The sequence below is a fragment of the Chiloscyllium plagiosum genome, chromosome 29 (assembly GCF_004010195.1).
Source record: "Chiloscyllium plagiosum isolate BGI_BamShark_2017 chromosome 29, ASM401019v2, whole genome shotgun sequence".
Lineage (NCBI taxonomy): Eukaryota > Metazoa > Chordata > Chondrichthyes > Orectolobiformes > Hemiscylliidae > Chiloscyllium > Chiloscyllium plagiosum.
Window position 1 is genome coordinate 22,868,515 of NC_057738.1, and position 12,512 is coordinate 22,881,026.

Genomic DNA, 12,512 nt, shown 5'->3' on the forward strand with positions numbered 1-12,512 from the left:
AAAGTGACAAACAGCAATGGTCCCAAAACAGATCCTTGCGGAACACCGCTAGTGACGGCACTCCATGAAGAAACTTTGCCATCAACTACTACCCTCTGTCTTCTTCCATCCAGCCAATTCCTAATCCAAACCTCCAACTCACCCTCAATGTCATATCTCCGTATTTTCTGCAGTAGCCTACCATGGGGAACCTTATCAAACGCCTTACTAAAATCCATATATACCACATCTACCGCTTTCCCCTCATCAACCTCCTTCGTCACCTTTTCAAAGAATTCAATAAGGTTTGTGAGGCACGACCTGCCCTTCACAAAACCATGCTGACTATCCTTGATCACATTATTCCTATCCAGATGTGCATAAATCCTATCCCTTACAATTCTCTCTAAGACTTTGCCCACAACAGAAGTGAGACTCACCGGCCTATAGTTACTAGGGTTATCCCTACTCCCCTTTTTGAACAAGGGAACCACATGTTCAAAAATTATGAAGCACTTAATGCTGTCAGGAAACAATCCAACATTAAGCTACATTTGAAACAGTGCCATCATATTCTGAAAAGAAAATATTCACTGATTGCAGGCATTTGAAGAGGTCATAAGGCTTTTTTTTAAAAGGCACAGAACTTTTTTCATTTGGATTTTTCATATATAAAAAAAAAACTTTGTAACTTATTTGAATTAAACACCTTAAAAACAATGGAGAATACTTTGTAAGTGCTATAACGCCATAGTTGTCTAACTGAGCATTAATACACACAATAACTCATAGCTAACAGTCTCACTGCTTTGTAGATGTCAGATTTATTTTCACTTTTGCATTCATTCATTTTAAATCCACATTATCTAATGTCGGTATCAACCCTGACTCACCAAATAGTACTTTTGTTTCAAGAATGTTGAATGTAAATCTCATTCTTGAACAAAATCTAGGTTGTCGACCCAATGCAACTGATAACACAATGTTCAGCTCTATTCACAACTCCTCCGGTGCTGAAGCAGTCCACGTTCAACTGCAACTAAATCTGGACAATATCCAGGCTTGGATTAACAAATAGCAAGTAACAGTCAGACCACACAAATTCCAGCAATGACCATCTCCAGAAAAAGACTATCTAACCATCGCCTCTTGACATTCAATGGTGTTACCATCACTGAACGCCCCCACTATCAACATTTTTGGGGTTACCATTGACCAGAAACTCAACTGGACTTGTGACATAAACACAATTGCTACAAGAGCAGGTCAGAGACTAGGGATATTGCGATGAGTAGTTCACTTCCTGACTGCCCACTACCTATAAGACACAAGAGTGTAATGGAATATTTCCCACTGGATAGGTGCAGCTCCCACAACACTCAAGAAGCTTGACACCATCCAGGACAAAACAGCCCGCTTGAGTGGCACCACATCCATAAACTCCCGCTCCCTCTACCACCAATGCATATTAGCAGCAGTACATATGATCCACAAGATACACTACAGAAATTCACCAAAGATCCTCAGACAGCACCTTCCAAGCCCATGACCACTTCCATCTAGAAGGACAAGGGCAGCATGTACATAGGAACAGCACCACCTGCAAGTTCCCCTCCAAGCTACTCACCATCCTGACTTGGAACCATCATCTTGAAAAATAGAAGGTTGCTAAAATGTCTGTTTTAGTGAAAGGATAGACATATCCTCAGTTTAATTATCCTCATCTTTACTGTCATTGGATAAAGATCCAGGGGTTCCCTCCCTCAGGGTATTATGGGTTAACCTAGAGTATGCGGATTGCAGCAGTTCAAGGCGGCAGTTGACCACCTGACAAAGGAGTGGCGCTCCAAAAGCTTGTACTTGCAAATAAACCTGTTGGAGTAGAACCTGGTGTTGTGTGATTTTTAACTTGGTCCACAGTCCAACACCAGCTCCTCCACACCATGGCCACCAGCTCCTCCTCAGGGGAAATAAGCTACAGGCAATAAATGCTGGCCAACCAATGGCACCAAGCCCCATGAGTAAATAAAACAAAAAGAAAAAATACCAAGAAAGTGCCTCGCAGACAGAGGTGCAGCCTTTCATAGTGTCAGACAGCACAGAAACAGACCCTTCGGTCCAACTAGTCCATGCTGAACATAATCCCAAACTAAAGTAGTTCCACCTACCTGTTCCTGGCCCATATCCCGCCAAACCTTTCCTATTCATGTACTACCAAATGCCTTTTCAACATTGTGACTCAGACACCAAGTTAAACTGAGGATATGTCTAACTTTCCATTAAAACAGATGCTCTGGCAACCTTCCATTTTACAAGATGACGGTTTTGCATCCTAGTTGTGAAATCACTTTCAAACTCCACCTCATGGTTCAGGAACCTCACTCTGGAAAGGCATTCTCACCTATATTGACTGTAGCTGGAGACAGGGGGTTGAGAAAATACAATACCTGTTTTTGTTGGGCTCTCTCCTTGACTAGTTGAGTTTCTGTTTCATGCCACCACTTCCAAAATCTTTCCAGTCAGTCACTAGAGACCCCAGCAATCAGTAACTTTCTCCTAGCTGTCAATGTGAATGTTTGCCATTACTACATCTTGCCTGAAGTAGCCTTGCAATGGAGATACAGATGTCCAGCAAGGTGTAACCCAGTGGTTAGTTTACCAAACAGGAAGTCTTTGGATAAGCAGCCATCATCCATCCAATGAATGTGACCAAGCCAGTAAATACATTCTCAGGTTAATAATGAGTAGATATCAATGGAAATAGAACACTCCAACACCTAAAATTTTTTAACCTCAACCTGCCGAGATATACACAGGATAAACAAGACAAAGAAGCAGTCAGTTCTGCTGCCTAGCATATGCTATTGATGTTTCACTATAACAGATTGAGTGCGTTTGGTATGCAGACTTGGGGAGGCATGCAGTTTCATTTTTCTCAGTCAGCTTGTTACTTTTGCTTCACACTCTTTCTGGCACCCCAGACAATATATATTCTTCAAGTAATATAATCACAAACTGATTAACTGCTTAGTGTGTAATTGTCATCTATGGAACCTTGCTAGAAGTGAATTTCCTGCAAATCAAAAATTAATATACCTCAAAGCCATTGTCCTGAGGTTCTCACAGGACCTGCATTTACATAGAACCTCTCTTTTGAAGGTGTGAACAGGAACTCCAGGTGATGTCATTGCTTCATGTACTCATATAGTGACTGTTAGTTCAAACTGAGGCAAGAAAGCCCAACAATTTATGGTTACAGTTTATGAAAGATGACAGGCAGTGAGGGTGGAGAGGTGACAGGCAGTTCACTTCTGCATAAAACACAAAGCACTGTACTTTTGAAGAAAGAGCCATGGGGAAAATTGGTTTAAATACAAAATGATCTTCATGGTGTGCAGCTTAGAAAACATTACTTGAGACAGTATGGATTAATACCATAAAATAAACCAAATCCCCAGAGACAATGAATTAGTGCTTAAGTTTAGCTTGGCTTCAGTTGGAATGTAATAAACAGTCTTGGGCAATTCACAATTGGAAGGGTTTTTAATAGATGGGGAAGAAAAGTCAATGGATGTAACCAGGTCTGAGAAGTTACAACATTTTCAATTCATTTGCAGGACATGGACAAGTGAGGCTGGCATTTAATGCTCATCCTGAAGGTGATGGTGAAAAGGCTTTCTACTGAGTTTGTTCTACCACCTTGTTCTACTGAGTGTTCTAACATGCGTGCTGGTGTGGTGTGGTAGGGAAGACCAGATAAGGCACTGTAAGTCTCCTTCCCTAAAGGAAATGGATGAATCACATGAGTTGAAGGAAATCTGATAGTGAATGCAACTGTCAAATTAATACCAATTTATTAAACTTTAGATTTACAAGATTAGGACAACATCAAGTTCTGATCAGAGAACACTGAGCAAAGTCACCAAGAAAACTTCAAATCCTGAAAACAGACCACAATTGATAAAGTCAGTAGGCCTGTCCAAAAGAAAATGAATCTTGTTTACAAAATAATTGTTTGAACAATACAATTGTGCAATTTGAGTTCAGGAAGCAATTAGTGGCAGCCCTGCCCATGCAATTACTGAGAATCTTGACCAAAGAGTTACTGTCCTCCACAAACAACCTAGCACATAAAATTTTATATCATGGCGTTGCATCACCAAATTTCTTTGCTGCAGTGTGGTTAGGTAGAACAATCGAGCCTAATTTGATAAGCAAAGAGCTAATAGAAAATGTCCAATTAAAAAGAAATTCAAATATAAATGGCTGATGAGGAATAAAGGTTGCTCAGAGATACCTCATCGCTTCAGACAGACACAAAAGGAAAGACAGACAGAACGCAACAGAGAGGGCCAGACTATTTTAAAACTGCAGTTAGCAATGTCACAGCCAAGTACAAGCATCACATTATTTAAATCTGATTAGACGAATGAGGTATGAGTAAAATATTATTTTAACTCACAACTTACATCCAAAATAAAAGGGGCAGCTTCTCTCCCTGAAAACACTATAACTCCATGAAAACGGTGAAATTCTGATCCAAGATATGGCATATTAGCATAGTATGCATTATAAAGGGGCTATCAGTACAGTACACATTAAACAGAGTATTGGTACAGTATACATTTTACCATGTTAATACAAGATACATTATACTCGGCTATTAGTATTGCATATACAATAACGGGGTTTTAGCATTGTATACATTGCCCTGGAGACTGCAAACGGGTTCCTGACTGTAGATCATAGCACAGAAGATGGACTATAATCCCCACATTGTCGTGAAGCTTTAGTGCATAAGTGCATAAACAAAATGCGAAGTGTAACTTGGTCAAGGCACCATATTCTCTGGTTCCCATCCCTGAGCAAGTTGCAATTCACAATAACCCATCCACGGGACTGCAACGTTAGTACAAGTCATGAAACCATACATTCAAAGGAATGTTTTTGCAAAATATTTACCTGAATCCTCGGATCGACCTCCTCCTCCTCTGGCACTTCTAACTTCTCATTCTTTTTTGACAACCCGTCCATTTTGCGACTAAATTATTTATATTTTACAGCTGTCTCCTTTTTTTTTGGGGGGGGTGGATGGAAGAGAGAGAGAAAAAAAAATCCAAGATGGGACTGAAATTCGCAAGAGAGAAAGACAGAAGCACACAGAGAAGTGAAACAGATTTGGCTTGACTATCGATTAAGACGAAGTCGGACTCAACACTGCTGTCTCCTGCAGAAACATCTGGAATTCATTCTCCCACTAAAACAGGCTCCCCGGACCGAGCCAGCCAAACCCGGCCGTTTAAAAAGCTGCAATAATTCAACATTTCTCAAAGTGTCCGGAGGAAATACGCCGCCCCCCCTTCGGATGCAGCCTCTTGGTCGTTCAGGGTCCTAGGAGGAGGAAGATCATTCTAAATATATCCACCGATGAGATGAAAGGAGGTTGGCACGGCTCGTTCACAGGGAGCCGGAGACGGTTCAATCTCCAGCATTCGTAAGTGCACTGCTACTCCGCCCCTTCCTCTTACTCGGGGGCTTGTTGGTGACTGCTTTGTTCCAGCGAGGCAGAGTCGGAATAAAAGCTGAAAAATCTAAACCCCCCTTCCCCTCCTCAATCTCATTTACTCGGGGAGGATGCAGTTACCCATTTGAGTCCAGCCGTTTACTTCCAGTATCTTTTGTTCTCTCTCTATCTCTAGAGCTAATTTCTATGAAATGTTGCTTTTATTTCGTGCCCTCTATTTGCTCTGGAAATAACGGGTTGGGGATTGCATCACGGATGATGGCTGCCCCTACTTGGTTTCTCAATGCAATGCAACTCCACGAGTGCTAATTCAGGCGGAATTTACAGAATAGCTCAGTGGCATTGAGCACGTTGCAGAGCTCACTCACCGCCCAGCCGGGGGTAATGCTGGGTCACTGAATTGTAGGGTCCGGTCAGGGTTGGAATACAAAATCCACGCTGGCACTATTGAGGAAGTGTGGCATCTCTTTGAACCAGACGTTAAAAGGTCCTAGCTCTGCCCTCTCGTGTAAAGATTGCGTGGCAGGAGTTTAAATATAAGGCGTGTTCTCCCTTTTGTCCTGGCTCATGTTTGTTCATCTCACAACATTGCTAAAACCATGCAACCTCCTTATTATCTCATTGCATTTCAAAAATATTTCATTGGGTGTAAAGTATGTTGAGATCATGAAAGTTGCCATATAAATGCAAACCTGTCTTTTGGATCTGCACCCTCTGGGATCAGCTGGAAACCCAAATATATTAATGCTACTAGATTAGAGTGGTGCTAGAAAAGCACAGCAAGTCAGGCAGCATCCGAGGAGCAGGAAAATCAACATTTCGGGCAAAAGCCCTTCATCAGGAATGAAGGCCTGCTTCTCGGATGCTGCCTGACCTGCTGTACTTTTCCAGCACCACTCTAATCCAGACTCTGATATCCAGCAGCTGCAGTCCTCACTTTCACCTATATTAATGCTACACTGAGTTCCATATTGAAGGCAGGAAGTCCTGTCATTCTAGTTTGGGGTGAGAGGCTGTGCAGATATGGAAGATATTATTCGCATTCATTGTACCAGTTCCTCCCTGTATTGACCTCGCTAACTAAAATATAGGATTATTTTGAAAATTGTTACAATGGCAGACAAGAATGGATTGCGAGTGCACATGCCAGAACATCCAAGAAAGAGAGTTCAGAGAGCCAAATCTGCTCAAAGTCTGCTGCTGTGATAACAGCATTCAGCTGATTTTCTGTTCTTCAATAGTAACATGGTTTGTATTGAAATAGCTTTATTTTACTCTGAAAGCTAAAATGTCAAAAAAGATGTCTACAGTCTGATTTTTTTTGTTTCCATTAAAACTTTGTAAAAATCATCTATTATGTTTATCAGTATTAAAAATATACATGCAGTTATCAAAACAATTGCAGGAGGCTGAGATTTTGTTTGTATGGGAAATACAAGATACTGGAAATCTGACAATAAGCAATTAAAAACCTTGGTTGAATCTCTTTCTCATTTGATTCAACAACAGCAATGTACATTTTTATAGTCCATTTAACAAAATAAAATACCCTAAAGTGTTTCAAAGCAATGTTATGTGATAACATTTTACACTGTGTCACGTAAGGAAGTATTAGGTTATCAAAGCTTGCGTCAGAGTTCTGAGGTCATTGAACCTGAAACATTAACTCTGATTTCTCTCCACAAATCCTGCTAAATCTGCTAAGCTTTTCCATCTATTTCTGTTTATATACCTGATTTATAGCATCACAATTCTTTCAGTTTGTATATAGGTTTTGTGGATTGTTTTAAAGGAGGATTGAGAGGTTAAAGAGCCTGAGAGATGATTTGACTCATTTTAATTCTTCAGTGGATTTGTGTTAGTCTGTCATCCCCTTGGAAAATTGCACTGACTGTAACTGAAATAGGTGAACTTTATTAGTAATGTATTTTAATGAACAATATAACTTTCTGAATTTCAGAGAGAAACAGAGACTTAGCAACATAAAGTTAGCAAGTCAATTTATTTATGCAACCTGACCTTAAGAGCATTGGGAAGTCAATCATTTATTTTGTTGATGGTAAGTGTTGAGACCAATATCAGTAGTTTATAATAAAGAGAGGTCCTGGAATCTCTTAGTGCTGTGAGTTGTTCAGAAACCAAAATGAATGAATCTAATGGTGAATGATGGGAGCGATGTAGAAGTCAATGTAGGTGATCATGTGATTGAGCATTATGGAGATAGAACAGTAGGAGAGGAAGCAATTCAACATAAGGCTTGTAATGGGCGAAAATGTCAGTAACCTTGAAGGGAGAGGAACATTGTCTGATTAAAGGAAAACCATGTTAGAGACAAAAAAACTGCAGATGCTGGAATCCTAAGTAGATAAGCAGGAGGCTGGAAGTACACAGCAAGCCAGGCAGAATCAGGAGGTGCAGAAATCAACATTTCAGGACTGGAGGTGGGGTTAGGGGGAGCTGCAGATAAAGAGAGTAGGCTGCGAATGGTGAGGTAGTGATAGGTGAATACAGGTGGATACAACCTGGTCGATGGGAGGAATGAATCCAGTTGGTAGCTGGATGGAAGGGTCGATGGGAGGAATGGAAGGGAGGAGGAGCTGGAAAGAGAGTTGGGGCATGGGTTGGAAGGTTATTTGAAATTGAAGAACTCAATGTTGCCTCTGGGCTGTAGGCTGCTCAGGCCGAAGGTGATGTGCTGTTCCTCCAATTTGCGGTCTGATTCGCTGTGGCAATGGAGGAAGCTGAGGATGGTCATGTCAGAGAGGAAGTAGGAAGGGAAACTAAAATGGACAGTGGCCAGGAGGTCAGACTGGCCCTTATGGGGTTTATATTTGCTCTCACTGTTGTAGAGAAGACCACATCAAGAGCACCAGATGCAGTAAACCAGGTTGGAGGAGAGGCCAGTGTCTCACCTGGAAGGACTGTTTGTGGCCCTGCATGGAAGTGAGGGAGGTGGTGTCCTGGCAGGTTTTGCATCTTTTACATTTGTAGGGGAAGATACCTGGGGGTTCGGTGAGGTTGCTGGGGAGAGTGACACGATCCAAGGATTGTTGAAGGGAACAGTCCTTGCAGAAGGCAGAGAGGGTGGGAAGGGGAAGACATTCTCAGTGGTGGGGTCTAGTTGGAGTTGGTGGAAATATCTGAGGATGAAACATTGGATGCGAAGACTAGCGGGATGGAAAGTTAGAGGGGGGATTAGAGTAGTGGAACATGGAATGGAGGAGGTATGATGGAGGGCTATCTAAATGACAGAGGGGAGAAAAGCATGTTGTTTCAAATAGATGGACATCTGGGATGCTTGGGAGTAGAACATCTCCTCAGAGCAGATGCAATGAGGACAGAGGAATTGGGAAAACAGGATGGAGTTTTTGCGATACTGGGTGGGAGGAGGTTTAGCCCTGGTAGTTAGGGAGTCTGCGGGTTTTTAGTAAATGGATCAGTGGTGCTGGAAGAGCACAGCAATTCAGGCAGCATCCGAAACCGGGTTTTTAGTAAATGTCAATCCATAAGCTGTTGCCGGAGATGGAAATGGAGAGTTAACAAAGGGGAAGGAATTGTCCAAGAAAGACCAGGTAAGTTTAGAGGTGGGCTGGAAGTTCTTGGCGAAGTTAATGAACTGCTCCAGTTCAGCCTGGGTGCAAGATGCAGCACCTCTGCAGTCATCGATGTAATGGCGGAAGAACTGGGGGACAGTACCTGTGTATGTGCTGAAGAGGGGCTAAGAGAAAAATTGCACTCATTTATCAAAACAATCCTGGCTGTTGTCCATGTTTTGCTGCATGTTGAGATGGACAGCTTTATCATCCAAAGAATTGCAATTTGAGCCAAACGTTCAAAAAATATCAAGAAACAGCTCTATTTTTGTAAACATCCTGGGTTCACCATTGAGCTTAAAGCCACCATAAAACACCATTATATGGCAGGACCTTTGTGACACAGTTGTTGTGTCCCTATTTCTGAGCTAGGAGGCCCAGATTTAAGTCCCACTAGCTCCAGAGGTGACTAATAATATCTCTTAACAAGTTGATTATAAAATACCCTCAAATGCCATGGCAAAAGGTCTAGTGGTGCAACAGTGGTGTCCCTATCTCTTGGATAGAAGGCCTGGTCAGGAGATGTGTCACAAGGTTGCGCAAAGAGTTGCAATTCCAACAACTGTGTACTCATCAATTTGTCATATTCCACATGGATTCTGATAATAAACAAAAATTTGTTTTCTCATGACTATAAATACATGATGTCACTTTGCCCTTTTGCCAAAGATTTCTGTTGTATCTGAATGAAAAATTGGCCAGTCTGTGAGTATAAAAGAAAATAATACAAACTCAGCAGATGAAACAGAATTTCCAAGTTGCATTTAATTACAATTCACAAAATGTAGGCACCTCTTGCAAGGCCAGGGTTTGTTAGCTATTGATAATTGTCCTTGAGAAGGTTATCCATGAGCCTTCCTGAAATGTGGTGACAGTGCTTCAATATGTGTTGTTAAGTGGGACGTTCGTAGCATCATACAATGGTTACAGCATAGAATGAGAACATTCAGCCTCTCAGGCAACATGCCAGCTCTTTGTAAGAACAATTTAGACCTATGGCCATGCCCCTTCCCTACAGTCTTGTAAATCTTTCTCTTCAGCTGCTTATCTGACCACCTTTTGAAAGTCAGAATTGCATTGGCTTCTGCCATCCCATCAGTCAGTGATTCCAGACTGTTGGCACTCATTGCATTAAGAAAGGTTTCCCTCACATTGGCATTTCAATCACCTTAAATCTGTATCCTGTAATTCTTGTCCATTCCACCAATGGAAATATTTTCTTTCTCTCTATCGATCTGCTCCATGTAGGTCGCCTTTGATTTTGAACTCTTCTATTAAATCTGCAACATTTGTTTCCCTAGTATAATGTGCTGCAGAAACTCAGTAGATCTGGTTGCATTTGTGGACAGTGATCTGCAGAATTTTGCTTTTATCCCAGCTTCTCTAAGTAAATTTACACAAGTAAAGTCTCCTGTGCCCCATTGACACCCTCTCTACAACTTTCACCTGCTTCCTAAAGTATGTTGCCAAAATTAAACAAAATATTCCAGTTCAGGCTGAACCAGTGATAAAAAAAAGTTTGACATAGTGTTCAGAACTGTGACAATAAAAGAACAGTAATGTATATCCAAGTTTGGTTATGTGATTAAGAAGGGAATTTTAAAGTGATGGTGGGTGATTCTGTCACTGTCCTTCTAGATGTTAGAAGTTATGGATTTTAGATGAAAACTAAAAGGGTTCAGAAAAGAAAGGGTTCAGGCTGTTTTCCCTGGATCTTCAGATGCTGAGGGGTGACATTATAGAGGTTTATAAAATCATGAAGGACATGGACAGGGTCAACAGATAAGGATTTTTTTCCTGGGGTGGGGAAGTCCAAGACTGGAGGGCATATGTTTAGGTTGAGAGAGGAAAGATCTAAAAGGGACCTAAGAGCAATATTTTCACACAGGGTGGTGCATGTATGGAATGAGCTGCCAGAGGAAGTGGTGGAGACTGGTACAATTACAGCATTTAAAAGGCATCTGGCTGAGTATATGAATAGGAACGGTTTGGAGGGATATAGGTCAAATGCTAGCAAATGGGACTACGTTTATTAAGAGTATCTGGTCGGCATGGACAAGTTGGACTGAAAGGTCTGTTTCTGTGCTTGACAACTCTATGGCTGTAAGTGCTGTTGAAGAAACTTTTGCAAGTTGTTGCAGTGCATCTTGTACAATTGCTCAAGATGATTTCATCTTTCCTAGATGCTGTATTCTGTATACAGTAACAGCAAAAATACAGTTTGTTTCAGACTTGGGGTATTTGAATGAAGGAGTTAGGAGTAAAATTGAACTAATTTTGGATATAGCTGGTTCAAGGCTGCTTCTGTCACCTGTATATAATAATTAATGATTGGATACATTCATCTTTAAGTGTCAGTTAGTGGCTCAGTGGAGGCACTCTCAGATCATAGTGATCTGGACATGCTGATGTCACTCAACTAGTATTCCAAAGGCCCAGGCTAATGGTCTGGCTATGTGAGTTCATATCATACCAACGCAATCATAAAGTCACACAGTATGGAAACAGACCCTTTGGTCCAACTCATTCACACCGACCAGACTTCCCATTCTGACCTGATCCGATTTGCCAGCATTCAGCCCATATACCTCTAAACCCAGTTGTGAAATATAAATTCAATTAGTAAACCTGGAACATAAAGATGATCCCACTAAGGTCACCATGAAGCATTCAATAGTTGCTATAAAAGCCCATCTGATTCAGTAACCTCCTTTTGAGAAGGAAATCTGCCATCATTGCCTGGTCTGGCCTAAATGTGACTCTACATCCACAGCAATGTGATGAACTCCAAAGCAAATCACTCATTTCAAGGGCATTTAGGGATTGACAACAAATGTTTGCCTTGCCAGCAATGCTTGCACATAATGAAAGAAAGGGGAAGTGAAATATATCCGATTGCTGAACATACTGAAACACAAGAACAATCAGAATGTCTTGAGCTATGCCAAAATCACATTTGTAACAGTTTTCTTTTAAGATGACTGATTGTATTGATGGGCTGTTTCCATGCTTCTATAACACAAACTGAGTTTGGCTGTTCTCTTGTGCTATTTCAGGACTGGGTCAAACAGAGGCTAAATAAGTCTCCAGTGGGAGGGAGAGAAGGAAATGTAATCAGCAGATCGATCAGTTCATTATGTTCTTACAAACCTTCAGAGCAGGATTGGCGACTGAGTGGGAACAGGACATCCGCCTACCTCAGGGATTTCTAAATCAGGAGAGTGAATCTTTCCATTAAAACAGTCATGTGGAAATATGTGCAAACAGGCGTCAGTAAAGCAATACCTAGAATTCCCACAACAATGACATGATTGAATTCACCTTTCAGGGATATCATCCCTTTCATTACACAGTTCATTGTATCATGTTGCACTCATTTTAAAAAGTGAAGAATTAAGGTGAGAGGGGAAAGATTT

General features: G+C 41.3%; 1 protein-coding gene and 1 long non-coding RNA gene across 2 annotated transcripts in view; one reads left to right on the forward strand and one right to left on the reverse strand.

Moving 5' to 3' along the window:
• sh3bp5b (SH3-domain binding protein 5b (BTK-associated)) overlaps nucleotides 1-5,943 on the reverse strand; it is a 70,031-nt gene extending 64,088 nt beyond the window's left edge. The window contains exon 1 of the mRNA XM_043719268.1: nucleotides 4,942-5,943. Coding sequence (XP_043575203.1) covers nucleotides 4,942-5,013 — 72 coding nt within the window. The 5' untranslated portion in view covers nucleotides 5,014-5,943. The remainder of the gene's footprint in view (nucleotides 1-4,941) is intronic.
• The window catches only part of LOC122564428, a 39,899-nt gene continuing 32,808 nt past the window's right edge, over nucleotides 5,422-12,512 (forward strand). Inside the window, exon 1 of the long non-coding RNA XR_006315909.1 lies at nucleotides 5,422-5,473. This is a non-coding gene — a long non-coding RNA (uncharacterized LOC122564428). The remainder of the gene's footprint in view (nucleotides 5,474-12,512) is intronic.